General features: G+C 47.7%; 1 protein-coding gene across 1 annotated transcript; it reads right to left on the reverse strand.

Moving 5' to 3' along the window:
* Window positions 1-9,858: 9,858 nt before the first annotated feature.
* On the reverse strand, window positions 9,859-14,438 carry RGS16 (regulator of G protein signaling 16). The gene is made up of 5 exons (XM_004372892.2): window positions 14,335-14,438; window positions 13,369-13,479; window positions 12,534-12,598; window positions 12,082-12,248; window positions 9,859-10,190 (listed from the first exon to the last, which is right to left on the reverse strand). Exons 1-5 carry the CDS (start codon window positions 14,376-14,378, stop codon window positions 9,969-9,971), a joined length of 609 nt encoding a protein of 202 aa, XP_004372949.1. The 5' UTR covers window positions 14,379-14,438; the 3' UTR covers window positions 9,859-9,968.
* Window positions 14,439-15,193: the final 755 nt, after the last annotated feature.

A 15,193-nucleotide genomic window follows, 5' to 3' on the forward strand; every position in this document is an offset into this window, starting at 1 on the left:
TTCTTCAATTCTTCTTGAATCCATGCTTTTTACAGTGCAAACTTGTAGTTCCTCTTATTAAGAGTTAGGGTCTAGGAGGCGAGGCCAAGATGGTGGAGCAGTCAGATGCTTCCTGTGGTCCCTCTTACAACAAAGACCCAAAAAAACAAGTGAATCGATTATACATGACAATCTAGGGGCCCTGAACATCAAAGACAAAGTTGAGGAATAGGACTGAGTGGTAGGGGGAGGCAGAGACGGTTCAGAAGCAGTGAGGAGTTGCCAGACCTGACCTGGCTTGCACCGGCACACTACACGCTGGATCTGCTAGGGCTCCAGGGGTGAGGTGAGCAGTGGCACTTGGGACGCGTTTTCCACATCAGGAGAGACCGAGAGGTGGAGAGTCTGCTCAAGCCTCCAGAACCAGCAAAGTGGCACTCAATCAGCAAAAGATAAGTATATGCATCTAACCTACCATGCAGATAAAAAAAAAAAACCCTTTTAGGAAGTTCCTTTCTCCCATTTACCTGCCACCTCCCCACTCTGCTCCAGATCCCAGTCCAGCTTCAGAGATTGCTGTGCTCCCTGGGCCAGAAGTAGGACCTGTCGCGTGCCCTGAGCCATTCTCCCAGCTTTGGAGAGGGAAAAAATTAACAAACAGGAAAAATAATCTGCCAGCTCCCCTAAGCTGGGAACTCAGAGAAGGCACAGCCGCTTTGCCTAAGCACAGGCATAAGGGGTCCATGGATTTTGAATGCCTTTCATCCCTGCATAGAACTGTGTGGGCCCATTTCAACAGCGTAGGCCCTCCTTAGCACAGAACTACAGGGTATATACCTGAAGCCTATTTTAACCTGGCTTTCATCAGCTATATGGGGGAGTGGCAGATTCTTAACATTTGACACCACCCTGCCGATTAAGCAGGGTCCTCACCTACCCACATCAGGGGCCTGAAGATTGGTGGCTCCACCCACTCCACCCACTCCACCAAGCAGAAGTAACAAAGTGTCAGCTCCAAGCCTAGGAATGTTTTCACTCTCTGCTGGAATCATATCACCACCATGGGAGTAAGCCTGGGCTAGCCTATTGGATGATGAGAGAGACACGTGGCCCAGTCACCACCATTGCCCCAGCTAACAACCAGCCAATCTCTAGATACATGACTAAGGCCATCCTAGACCAGCCATCTGTCACCAGTCTACAGATGACCACAGACAAAAGAGCAAGGCCAGTTGAGATCAGCCGATCCTGGCCCAGATAAGCAGAATTACTTATTGTTTTAAATCACTGGATTTTGGGATGGTTTATTATGCAACAATAGCCAACTGATACACACTTACTAGCTGTGTTTGGGCAATTTACTTAACCTCTCTAAACCTTGGTTTCTACATCTTTAAAATGGACATGATAAAAGCAGTAGCTACTTTACAGGATTGTTATGAAGATAATAGAAACTAAGACATGTGAATCATTTAGAACAATGCCTGAATTGTTCAGTGTCCTGAACAATTGAACATTGTCTGTTCAAAGTCATGAACATACACATAGCTACCATTTATTGAGCACTTACTGTGTATTGAGCACTGTGATAAATATTTTTCATAAATTTTCTCATTATGTCATCACAAAAACCTTATGAAGCCAGTACTATTGTTGTCCACATTTTACAGGAAAAAGTGAGGCTCAGAGAAATTGAATAAAAATCACTTAGCTAGTAAGTAGCAGATGTGGGTCTGATTTCAGTTGTCTAGCTTCCAAGTGAAGTGTCTAAATTATTGTACCACACAGTCTATGAAGCTGCCTCTTGGAACTGGTAAGATGGAATTAGCTAAGGCAATTTCACACCCCAACATGGAATGATCCCTTAAGTGGGAAACTATTACAAATAAAAGATTAATTCACACATTATTGCTTTTCTCAAAGTTTAAATTGAATTATCCTCCAGGTAGTATAGTGATCAAAGCTTGGAAATCACCAACATTCTAGGTAAAGGGATGTCTTTTCTAAATAATGTAGATTCAAATTTCATTATCGGCTGCTAACTGAAAGGTTGGAGGTTCAGTTCCATCCAGAAGCACCTTGGAAGAAAGGCCTAGTGATCTACTTCCGAAAAATCCGCCATTGAAAACCCGATGGAGCACGTTCTACTCTGACACATGTGGGGCAGACATGAGTCGGAATAGACTCAACAACTGGTTTTTAAGTATTACATCGCTTACCCTTAGGATCATTCTTCAGTTATTTAAACTGCAAATCTTTCTTTTCATCCTGAAAGCAACTTGAATAACTTGACCAATTTAAAAGATTCAGTGACAGTGAATTACCTTACTATCAGCACATAATAGGCCTTGAAGACCTTCTTCTTTTTACCTTAAGAGCTTCAAATTTTAAAGTCAGTGTTAAAGAAATTTTGGTGTAACCCCTATGCCCACTGGGCTGTCTTAGTGACTAGGTTAAGGAATGACCATTTCTATTAAATTTTCACATATTTATTAAAATGGATTAATAAACGAAACCAATGAAACAAATTATATCACTTGGGTATAATTCCAAAAGAATAACTCAAATAAAATATATTTGGAAGTCAAGCAATACCAAGGAAAAAGTTTGCATCGCCCTATATGGCCACAGGGAGGCAGCAGAGGGTGAGGAATGAGCCAGGGGCCTTCCACAGTCATAGTGAAGCAACAACATAGATTTGGAAATAGCACTAGATGACCTGGATTTGACTGAGTTCCATCATCCCTGGCTCATTTAATGGCTCCATCTCTCCATTTCCTCATCTGAACTTCTGGAATGCTCTGAGCATCAAATGAAATACAGTATTGAAGCAGCTCTACTATACTTGAAAGAAAACTAGACTTGGAATCCTGGGTTTGAACCGTGGTTATGCCATTTCACTCAAAAAGTCAATAAATATATTTTTTTACTAACGCCTGCTATGCACAAGGCACTGTGCTAAGTTCTGGGAAACAGATAATAATAATAGCTAGCATTCATGGGACATCAAGATTGTGCCAAACACTATTCTGAGCACTTTATATTGTATCTATTATTTCATTCAATCCTCTCTTATGAGGAGTGCACGCTTGTCTTATTTTACAGATGAGGAAACTGAGCCTTAGAGAGGCTTAGGTAACTTCCCAAAGTCATTCAGTTAGTCAGTGATGGAGCCAGGATTCCAACTCCAACATTCCGACTCCACAGCCAGTGGAGTAAGCCCTTTGCTGTGCTGTGTGTTATCTTATCAGGGTGAGTAGTACGGCCCCTTACCTTGAAGAGCTCAGTCTAGTGGAAGAAAGTTGGCTATGAAGAGATAAGTTACAGTGCCATGCCGTATGGGCTACCATCAAGTTAGGATTGGAGAGTCTTAGAGTCACAGAGGTGGGAACAATTAACTCTGTAAGGTGGAGGTCTGGAAAGGCTTCACTGAGGAGGTGGTATTTTTGCTGGATTTTGAAAGTTGACATCCCTTCCTCACCACCACTAATCAAACCAGTTGCCGTTGAGTCAATTCCGACTCGTGGCAACCCCATGTGTTGCAGGGTAGAACTGTGCTCCATAGGGTTTTCAAAACTGTGAGCTGTTGGAAGCAAGTCACCAGAACTTTCTTCCGAAGGGTACCTCTGAGTAGGTTTGAACTGACAACCTTTTAGTTAGTAGCCAAGCAATTAACTGTTTGCGCCACCCAGGGACTCCTTTGCAACCACTACCTCCCCCTCTTCCCCCCCAAAAAAGAGGAAGAGGGCATTCCAGGCAGAGAGAACGGCACGTGCATGTACCGTGGCACAAGAAGGAGGGAGAGAACCTGTGAGTGAGGGCAGTCTGGGCAGGAGATACGTCTGGACAGGGAGTTGGGTTAGATCAGAAGGAGCCTTGTACAGCATGGTAAGGTCTGGACTTTATCTTACAGTTGAAGGTGAACCACTGCAGGGTTTTGATGCAGCATGACATGCTCAGAGTTGTGCTTTATGGGTGAATAACGGTGACAGCGTGGAGAATGGGCAGGAGGCAGGGAGAGGCTGGAGTAGGGCGACCAGGTGGAACACAGTTATTATAGCCCAGGTTGGAAAGGATGAGCGACTGCTCTCAGGAAGTCTAAGGAGGAGAAACTGGGCTCAATCCATTTCCGAAACTGGGTTTGTTGGGGATTAGATTGATGGAGGAGGAGATGGAGAAGACTGAAGACTGGGAGGCCAGTGCCTGAGTATTGGAAGGCAGTGGATAGCTGAGGGAAGATGATGACCTTGGTGTTGAATGTGTTACATTTGAGGAGCCTGGGGACACCCAGGGAGAGTAGTCTAGTGAGAGGTTGGAAATTGTAATCTAAACTTGTCTCTTGTTGGACTTAAAGAATGTAATCATTAACTCAAGGGCATTTGCAAACCATGTGTTATCTGCTAGGCCCAGGTGGTAGAAGATTGGAGAAGAGGAGGTGCCTAATCTCAGGAGTCTACAGTCTGGTAAAGGGAGGCAGAAAGCAGGGCTCTACGTGCTTTTATTTGGGTGTGCATAAACCAAAAAAACCAAACCCTTTGCTGATGAGTCGATTCCGACTCACAGCAACCCTATAGTACAGAGTAGAACTGCCTCATAGGGTTTCCAAGGAGCAGCTGGTGGATTTGAATTGCTGACCTTTTGGTTAGCAGCCAAGTATAGGCAGCAGCCAAGCACTTGGCTGCTAACCAAAAGGTTGGTGGTTCGAGGCCACCCAGAGGCACCTCAGAAGAAAGACCTGGAGATTTGCTTCTAAAAAATCAGCCATTGAAACCCCTATGGAGTGTAGTTCTACACTGAAACACATGTGGTCGCCGTGAGTTGGCGTTGACTCGACGGCAACTGGTTGGTATAGGCAGGAGCAGAAGATGAAGGAGAGCCACCGTATCAGAGCCAGAGGATCAGGGAAGGTTCCCAGAAAGACCCTTGGGCAGATTTTGGAAGATGCATGCGTCCCTAGCCCAGTTAAGGAGGCAGTGGGTGGCACTGATGAGAGTTGGGAACACAGCAGGGAAGAAGGCCAGTATACAAAGATGGGGAAGCTTGAAACAGTAGGGGGAGTTGGGAAACTGCCGAAGGCTTATTTTCTTTGTAATTTATTTTATTTTTGTTATTGTTGTTGAGAATATATACAGCAGAACATACACCAATTCAACAATTTCTATATGTACAATTCAGTTAATTAATTACATTCTTCAAGTTGTGCAACTCATCTCACCCTCCTTTTCCACATTGTTCCTCCCCCATTAACATAAACTCTCTACCCCCTAAGCTTCCTATCTAACTCTTCTAGCTGCTGTTGTCAGTTTGATCCCATATAGGTAGTTCTTTAAAAGAGCAAAGCGCTCAAGGCACACATTTCTTTACTAATTAAGCTAAACTATGGTATAAAGAAGAGTTTAAGGGATATTTTTAGTTTAAGGTTTAAAGCTTATCTCAAGGCAAAAGTTTCAATGGTTCATCCAGCCTCAATGGCTCCAGAAAGTCTGGATTCCATGAGAATTTGAAATTCAGTTCTGCATTTTCCCCCTTTTGATCAAGATTCTTCTGTAAAATCTTTGATCAAAACATTCAGTAATGGTAGCCAGGCACCATCCAGTTCTGGTCTCATGGCTAAAGAGGCAGTTGTTCATGGAGGCAATTAGGCAAGCATTCCATTTCTTCTCATTATTCCTGATTCTCCTTCTTCTTCTGTTTGAAGGCTTGTTTTGAGGGGCAGGAGAGGATGTACTAGACAGGCCATTGGGAGCCAGCTCAAGAAGTGCTTTTCCTGTTAAGTCAAAGCCTGAAGTGCTCAGGGGGAGGGGACAGAGCCAGTGTGACTGAAGGTATTGGAGACCCTTGATAGCTGTGTGATCTTCAGTAAATCATTTAACCTCTCTCAGAACCAATATAGTATGGAATTATTTTGAGCCTAACACCTGGGAAAGGTATGGTTCAGAGAAGAGTTGGTCTTTATCTCTAGCATATACCGACCTCCTTCAGGCCACACCACTGATTCCAAGACCACTCTGTATGTGAAAGGGAAGGCTAGTTGAATGGTTAGCTGGGAACAAGCCTTGAGAATGGTCTCCCTGCAGGCATCAGCCTGTCATAGGAGGTCCATCAGCCCCATTCTTTTCTCACTTAAGGGTTAACTAGTTACCATCTAGTCTACATCAACTCACGGCAACCCCATGTGTGTCAAAGTAAAACTGTGCTCCATGGGGTTTTCAACATAGCTTTGAATTGGTTCATTCCAGTTCGAACCTCTGCTGAGAATTTGCATTTCTGCCCTAGATATACTGAATCTTCATTTTAACAAGATCCCCAGGTGATTCTTATGTATAATAAATTTTGAGAACCACTACTCTACTAGTGATTCTCAGAATTGGTTCCTAACCAGCAGCATTAGCATCTCCTGGGAACTTGTTAGAAATGCAGATTCTCAGCAGAGATTTGAACTGGTTCCAAGCCCTAGTTTTCAATGGCTGATTTTTCAGATGTAGATTGCCAGGCCTTTCTTTCAAGCTGCCTCTGGTTGGACTCAAACCTCCAACCTTTGGTTAGCAGCTGAGTGCATTAACCATTTATACCACCCAGGGACTCCACTTACACTTCCACCTACCTTTTCCTACTGGCACCCATATGGCTTAAGAAAATATTCCTTCCCTTGCTTAAACATAATCAGAATCCTCCCTGCTCATTAAATGAGGCTACTTGCAGTAGATGGTATGGTTGCTGCTTTTATTTTCCTGCCAAGGCACAGTACCCAATAAATGCATGTCAAAAGGCAAAAAGATGGGAGGAAGTAGTGAGAAAGGGAGAATGCACAGATGTCCCTGGTCAATACCTCCATGCTGCCTAGGTACCCTCCCTCCAGCTCCCCTCATCCGTCTATCCCTTGACCCATCTTTTGCAGACTGGCCTCCTTGCCATGGTATAGCTGGGGCCAGAGCCCCACTCTGCTGCTTAGGTCTGCACTGGCTGCCCTGGGCGTGCCCCTGCCTCTCGCAACTTGAGTTCTTCATCCATATGTATTATAGGGTAATTGTAACTACCTTGCAGAGCCTTTGTAAGGCTAATGGAGACCAGGGTCTGTCACAGTGTTCATGCCCATTCTCCTTCCCAGGTCCTTAAATCTTGGATCCCTTCTGGCAACTGCCACAGACTCACCCCTTAGATATGGAATCTTCTACTTACTGCACCTGAAGGCTACTTTACCCAGATGAACAACAGGGGAGAAATAAAAGTCAATATAAGATCCAGATCTGTGTATAAGCAGATGCTTCAAACTAGAGAACAGAGAATTTTCTAAATTAGAGGTAATCAGAAAAAGAAAATGAGCGAAATTGATAGGATAAGAAAGAAAGGAGAACAAGTAGGTGATCTGACAGAAGAGCGGGCTTTGATTCTGGCACCTTCCCCCAAATTCCTTCAGACCAGCTCACCTCCCTTATTCCCTAGTCCATGGAATGGAGCAGCTTCACATACAGAGCAGCTTTGTGAAGCTCATCTCAGAGACTTCTATGAAACCATAAAAGAATACTAATTATTTTGAATTTATATGAATTATAGAAGAAATGAATTCAAATTGAAAATGGGCAGACATGAAAATGCCACAAAGATTACCACCTAACTGACAATGTATGGCTACTTGGTTAAGGGAAACTGACCTTCATGTAAAATTGGGGGTGGCTTGCTCGGAGTCCAAGGAGCCCTAGGGGTACAGTGTTTACCTCCTTGGCTGCTAAATGAAAGGTTGGCGGTTTGAACCCATCAGCCACTCCTCAGGAGAAAGATGCGGCAGTCTCCTTCCATAAAGATCACAGCCTTGGAAATCCTATGGGGCAGTTCTACTCTGTCCTATAAGGTTGCTGAGACAGAACCAACTGCACAGCAACGGGTTTGGGTTGGGTTTGTCCTGAGCCCAGGTCAGGTGGACAGAGAATTTGGGCTCGGAAATGACAGCAGGCTGAGTCCAGTTCCATCCTGGTGTAGGTGCTGTCATCAGCTAAAGGAAGTCACCGATCACTGCAGCCACCTTTACAACCCATCCCCTTCTCTTCCGTTCTGCCAGCTTCCAGGTAAACACTGGTCTTTCCCTTGTGCCTGTACTCATGAAGCCCGAGCTGACGCAGCACCCAGCAGCCCTGTGGAATTTCCAGAGGCCAGGTCAGTTGGCTCGGACTCTCCACAGCACTTCCCTCTCCCTTTTCCCCTGACACAGCCCTTAGAAACAGGGTCTCGTCATTTTGAGTTCTGTTTTTTTATTGTACAAGAAAATAACATGCTGAAACAGGAAAATGGGGCTTGAGTACATCACTCATATCCAGGAAACCAGCTCCATTTGTCCACAATAAATAAATATTTAAACAGGGAAGAGTTCTTGACAGGCTCTGAGGGGTTCCCAGCACGTTCAGAGGTAGAGTCCGGTGGAGAGAGGGAGACAGTCAGGCTGCCAACTCCTGTTGAGATTCTCCAGTACAGGTAAAGTGAACTCACAATAGTAAATAACAACAGCTACAACACCAACAATGATAAGTTACAATACGTTATGACAATAGTCACAAAAACGACAACACATTATACTTAAATATTTCCTCCTGGAGGAGCTCACAGTGCAGAGAACAGTATTACTATCCTGGGGCTGAAGGGTTTGTGCTCCTCCCCAGCCTGGGTTCTTGTGTAGGAAGCCCTACCAGAGATGTTTGTTCAGTGATGACCTGAGGTGACAAGCAGGTGCTGGCCCCTCCCCACCCCACCCCCAATCCTGCCTTCCCCAGCAGCCTCTCCCCAGACTGCACACCTGCTTCTAAGTTCTGTCCAAGGGCATCGCGGTGTGCCTGCCCCATCTCTCCCAACATCCCCCAGTAATGGCATCGCACATGCAGAAGAAGGTAACACAGGCTGCCCTCCATCCTGTTCTCATCCCCACAGAAAACAGTGGCTTAATTTAAACAGGCCTTCCCAGAATTGCAACAGGAAATCTGTTTCTTCTGCTCCTCTCCTCTCCCACACTGCTCCCTCCAGAGAAAGATGCAGGGAGAGCTATGGGTCAAGGGTAGGAAGATGCCCTTAGGGTCCCAAGATTGGCCACTGGGTCCTCGGCTCCCCCAGCACCAGTTTCCAAAACCCAGGAAGGTGTTCAGAAACTGAGGCCCATCATAGCCTGCTGGGCACGGGAGCTGGACTGGACACTCACCTGGAGGCCTCACGCTGTTCTCCTCCTCATGGGCCCCACCTTCAAGGCACAGACCTAAGAGCTGACACCTCCCAGCAAGAGGCCCATGGGCAGCCTCCTCACAGGTGGGCTCTGCTGCGAATGCAGTCAGAGTCCACCTGGAAGAGTCACCGAGAGCACCAAGATTAATTTCACATGAGCAAGGTGGCCCCTTTTCAAGGTTCTCTACTGCCTTGGAAAGGGGCTCAAAGGTCAACTGTTGAGGTATAAAAAGCTCATCTTGGGCAAGAGTCACACGTGGCTTCCGGCCTTGACAGTACTGAGAGGCTGGACACACAAGAAGTGCAAGCTAAGGGATCCCGGGTGGCCCAGACGCAGGTGAGGAGGGCAGAACAGAACTAGGTAAACAGGATGCCATCAGAGTCAACTGACCAAGAGGCAAACCAGCTGACCTGGGGGCCTTTCCCCCTCTCATTTGCAAGTTTCCTTTTACCCAAACCACCTTGGAACATCGCCTTGCCCCGGTGAGAACAACAAGAACCAGTGATAACTCTTGCACCACCCTTCTTTCCCCTGGAGCCCCACACAACCTCCTCTTCAGTCCTTAGCCACAGGTCCTGGAAGTGGGGTACCCTCTCACGCATGAATTTAGTCCCACGGTATCCGGAGAAGAGGGTGTGGCTTCCAAAACAGGCTGCTGGTGTGCCTTTGTGCTTCACTGTCCTCTGGCACTTGCTTTGCAGAACCTGCCTCCCACCCGGGGTCTGCAGCCTTGGGGACGGGAGACTCCACCTCTCCTCCCGGCTGGCTCCCTCACTGCTGAGGAGGCTCAGGTGCATAAGGGCTCAGCCAGGCTGCAGCTGGACGCGGAGGCTGAGGCGGCCGTGGCTTGGGCAACCAGGTCCTGGTAAGCGGGGGACTTCAGAAAGCGTGGGTAAGAGTCCTTCTCCATCAGGGTGCGCGTCTTCCCCTGAGCCACGTCAAAGCACGTGGCAGTGGTGGCCTGTAGGTTTGTTCTCGTGAGCTCCCTGGTCTCGTGGTCTATGTTCACCTGTGGGAAGGAGGGCAAGCACACAGGTGAATGGGGGGGCGGGGGGGCAGGAGAAAGAGCCTGGGGTCTCCCGAGTCTGTCATAAACTGGCTTTTTAACTCTGTGCCTATCCCCACATCTATGATTCAGTGTCTGCCCTCCAATCTTAGAATGATTACGAAGACATGTTAAGAATGTACAGAGCCAACAACAACAAAATAAAGTTACATAAAAAAAAAAAAAAAGAATGTACAGAGTCCCTGGTTGCTGCAAACAGTTAAGCTCTTGACTACTAGCCAAAAGTTTGGTGGTTCAAAACCACACAGAGGTGCCTCAGAAGGCAGTCCTGGTGATCTGTTTCTGAAAGGTCACAGCCTCGAAAACCCATGGAGTACAGTTCTACTCTGCACGTATGAGGTTGCCAAGAATGGGAACTGACGCAGCAGCAACTAACAGCAGCATTAAGAATGTGTATATGAGCCCTTTCCTTTGTAATGACCCTGGTCTGAGTCACCATCATCTCTTCTCTGGATTAGTGCTGGAGAGTCCTAACTGGTCTCTCTCATCTACTCTTGCCGCCATGGTCTGTTCTCCACCCAGCAGTCAGAGTGGTCCTTTTAAAACCTGAATCAGTCTGTGGCACCTTTGCCAAGACCATGCACTCTGTTGTCTTTCCACGTCACTCAGAAGAAAAGCCAAAGTCCTTGGTGGACCACATGGCTACCTGGCTGCCTGTCTGACCTCATCTCCTCTCTCTGCCTCAGAGTCAGCTCCACACAGGCCCACTTGCTGCTCTGTGAATATGACAGGCACTCTGGCCTTTGCACTTGCTGTTTCCTTGCTGTTAGAATGTTCTCCCTTCCCTTAATTCTGTCATGTCTCCGCTCAAATGTCACTTTATTAGACAGCCCACCCCTGACCTCCTTGTATACAATGAAAGATCTCACCTTTCCCCACCCCATCTGTCTATGGCACTTCCCATCCCTCATGTCCTGCTTTACGTTTATCAGAGTACATATATTTTACTCGTTTCATCGGTGATTGTCATCTTCTACCATTAAAATATAAGTCGCATGAGGGTAGGGACTTCATTTTGTTCACTGCTATATCACCAGTGCCTGTAACAGCACCTTGCGTGTAACTGGTGCTCTGTAAATATTTGTGGAGTAGTGTAGAATAAATACACTAATACCAGTTGCCATCAAGTCGATTCAAACTTACGGCAACCCCATGTGTGTCGGAGTAGAACTGTGCTCCATAGGGTTTTCAATGACTGATTTTTTGGAAGTAGATTGCCAGGCCTTTCTTTCACGGTGCTTGTGGGTGGACTCGAACCACTAACCTTTCAGTTAGTGCATTAAACATTTGCACCATCCAGGGACTCCCAGAATAAATAAGAGTGCTCAGAAAATAAAAACATGATACAAAAGCAGAGCGTTACTATCATCTCTCCACAAGGTGGCCCCATGTTCTTTAACAAACATGCCTCCTGCCCTGGCGAGAAGGGCTGAAGGGAAGACTGATCAGCAAAAGTTGATTGACCACAGACCTCTGGACCTGAGGCAGGTCCGCCAGGGGGCTGCACCAGGTTACATAAGATCCCTGTGATAACCTTGTCTCTGCAGTTGTGTTTGTTGAGTCTGAAAAGGGCTGGGCTTACAAAAGTGGGTATGGACAAAAGCCCAAAAACCTGCCAGACCATCTCACCCGATCCGAATCTGAGGGTACCACCACCCAGGGGTAGGAAGGAGCTTAGCTTTCCTAGTCGCCAACTCTAGAAGCCCACTCATCCCTGTGCCCAATAAGGCCACTCTAATTCTAAATCCAATCCTTCATCTCCTGGCCCCCTAAGATCCCTGGTTTTGGAAGGAGCAGGGTCTGGAGGATCCACAGAACATGTCAGGGCTCTAACCTCTTTAGGGGCTTCACTGTGAATGAATTCCTCAAAGATCCTGTGAGCCCTGGAGGCCAGCTTGGTAGCCGAGCGGATCTTCTTGAACTCCTCACAGGCCAGCCAGAACTCCAGGTTCTCCTCGCTGAACTCCGTCTTGAGGAAAGCATGGAAGGCAGCCACTCCATCTGTGGTTGGGGGGACAGAGGAGGAGGCAGGTCAGACCAGGGGACAGACGGGAATAAAAGAAGAAAAGACAGCAACTGCAGTTAACAGCTCTATTTTTAGGATGTCATTTTCTAGAACAAGGACCTGCCTTTGTATTCTGAATAGAGGCTCGCTCACTAGGGGATCATCATTATTATCATTACAACTACTGCTTTGCCCACACTTTCAGCATCCCTCCGGCTGGCTCCAAAGCACATGAGTACACACGTGCCACCCATAGTCAGACACCACAGGGTCCTACTCACTTTTACTGTTCAGCAGCAAGTCGAATGACTCCCTCCACGCCAGTACATCTTCTGAGAAGTTTTTGCTAAAAAGAAAAATAGTCAAGATTTTAAAATAAAACAACAAACCGATGCCTAGCATAAATCCTAGCCAGAACTCTGAGGGGAAGTAGCATAATCCACACATGACTTGCTGGGTGATTAATGAAGCTGACTCTTCAAACTCCTGGTTGAGGTTGACGGCAAGGGGCAGTGTCATTTTCTATAGGACAATTCAGTAGCCAGAAACTGAAGTCTGGGACCTTTGGCCCTCAGCTAATGTCTTTAAGGCTATCTCCTTTCTGTCCAAAATTGTTTCTATTCCCCCACACTCAGAACTTTGTTTTGTACACCTCTCCAAGGAAATAAAGGTCTCGTGCATAGAGATTATGTCTACCCAGAACCCCAGAGCCTAATGCAGCACCTGCACAGGCACTGATGTTCTATATGAAAGGACTTTTAGGCAAGGTGTGTGCTGATAGCAGTAGACATGTTCATGAAAACCTCCAGTGGTTTTGGGTCCTGACCTAGCCCTCGTTGCACATGCAATGCACATCTCCAGATGGGAGAGTCCAGTAATAGACATTCAGGCCCTCCAAGCAGTCATCTGCTGGTGGACTTAAACCCTGGAACCACCCACCCAATCACCCGTGAGCCAAGCAGACATAGCCCTGCTAAAAAAACCTCAGGGACGGGTTACCACGGTTCACCCCAGCACGCCCTAGTTTCTGCTCCTCATATTACTGCTTCTCGTGGCTCCTTTCCTAAATCTGGCTCCCTCCCCACCAGGGGTCTTTTGCTGGTCAGCAGGACTTACCTGTCTTTGCTGTGTTTACTGCCCCACTCAAGCTTGCCAGCACTCCCAGTATCGGAGCCCAACTCTGATTTGTGAAGAAAGATGCCCAGACGTGTCTTGAACTCTTTGGCTCTGGAAGACAAAGCAGGCACCTGTAAGGATTCTCTATTCACTCAGCCAGTGCGGAAAAGTTTATGGGATCCCAGGAGAGCTCAAGCTGGTGCCACCCCAACTCCAGTCTCAGGGATTCCAGGGACCCTTGGCTGTGCCCAGGCTCAAACTTTGCTCTCTCTCTATTAGCATCATCAACCCACCAACCTTTGCGCAGCATCCAGATAGGTCTTATACTTTCTCATCTGGGTTTATAGCATTGCAGATAAAAGTTTTTCCCTACTTAAGTCACACTGATCTTTGTGCCTGTTGATTAGCAGAAGGCAGCTCAGCCCCTCTGGGCTTGTCAGTATTTCTGGAACTGTGGAAAAACATTCCTGCCTTCATCTTTGCCCTTTCCTTCCCAGGCAGAAGCCCCAGCAACGACTGGAGACTGCTGAGTAGCTCCCTGGGAAGTGGGCACATTTCCCTCGTGGGGCGTGATAAGCATCTCCCAGTCTTTCCAGGGGCAGAGGAGGCCATGCCCTAGCTCTGGGCCATGGAGTGAAAACCAAAAGCTTAAGAAACTAGGCAAACTCAGTTGTGTCAACGTGGCCTGCCTGCAGTGAGGTCTTCAGCAAGTCACCTGAGGAGGACTGCTGTTTGTCAGAGGATGGGGAGTGGCAGTAAACAGGGGCCCCGGCTTCCCTCCTTCTCGTGGCCCGTCGCTTCTCCCAGTCTCGAAGGGAAGCATCTGAGTAGGCAGCTTCAAGTTAACCTCTTCCTCTGCCTCCCCACTCGAGTCTCCCACCTAAATCCCCAAGGCGGCCACTTCACTCCCTCAGAGTTGGAGGGACTTGGACTTCTTCCTCCTGGCACATAGCAAACTCCTCTTACCTCTCCAGGCAGGTGGTGGGGAAGGCGGACAGGGTCCGGCACATGGCTGCGGGCGCAGGACAGCACGTCGTGGGGAGAATGGTGGCGGGCACTGCGAGAGGTAGGCGGCGAGGAGCGGAGGCTGAGGCTATTCGGTGCGCGTTTGGGTTTAACCAGCTGGCCGCGCCGAGTTGCCGCTACCGCGGCTTTTATGCACTTGGAGGAGGCGGGGGCGGGGCCGCGCGCCTCTGACCAATGGGAACGCGGGGCTGGGCCCTGCGAAGGCGAGGAGCCGCAGGGGTGGACCGCCCCAGCCGGCGCGCACTCACACCGTGGAGCCTCAGGCTGGGCAAAACCCGGGCTGTCCCTCCTCCGAGTGGAGGAGGGAGAGGCGGCAGACCACGTAGAGATGAGAGGCGCACGCACAGTTTTGAAGAAAACACTCACACACACACATAAACCCGCCGACCTAGCAAAAAGCAGGAAACAAACTCAGCAGTGTCAGGAGGGTTTGCGTGGGCGTGGCGGGTCGGGGAGACACTGGCGGTGTCAGTCACAGGAAAAGTCTGAGTCTGTATAGTCCTGAAGGTCAGGGGCACAGCGTCTAACAGGGCCAAGATAGCATCATGATTGTACTGCTAACTAGCGTTTACTGGGCCCCTCTGCCCGCGGAAGCCCTTTATCATCATCATCATCTCCATTTTACTGATGAAACTGAGGACTATAGAGACTTGCCCAAGTTCACAGAACTGGAAATAATCAGCGTTTGGGGGCGGGGGAGGGAGGCTTTATTGAACACCTACTAAGTGCCAAACACTTTTACCAAGACTCATAGAGGTTAAATAACTTCCTCAAAGTTACACAGTTAGTAAGTGTTGGC

The sequence above is a fragment of the Trichechus manatus genome, unplaced genomic scaffold (assembly GCF_000243295.1).
Source record: "Trichechus manatus latirostris isolate Lorelei unplaced genomic scaffold, TriManLat1.0 scaffold00021, whole genome shotgun sequence".
Lineage (NCBI taxonomy): Eukaryota > Metazoa > Chordata > Mammalia > Sirenia > Trichechidae > Trichechus > Trichechus manatus.

Excerpts from the sequence above, each read along its gene's own strand:
- RGS16 (XM_004372892.2), bottom strand. The coding sequence starts at position 14,378 with ATGTGCCGGACCCTGTCCGCCTTCCCCACCACCTGCCTGGAGAG. Across the intron at positions 13,480-14,334 it reads CCCACCACCTGCCTGGAGAG|AGCCAAAGAGTTCAAGACAC; the intron begins GTAAGAGGAGTT and ends TTTGTCTTCCAG. Across the intron at positions 12,249-12,533 it reads CTTGCTGCTGAACAGTAAAA|ATGGAGTGGCTGCCTTCCAT; the intron begins GTGAGTAGGACC and ends CCCCAACCACAG.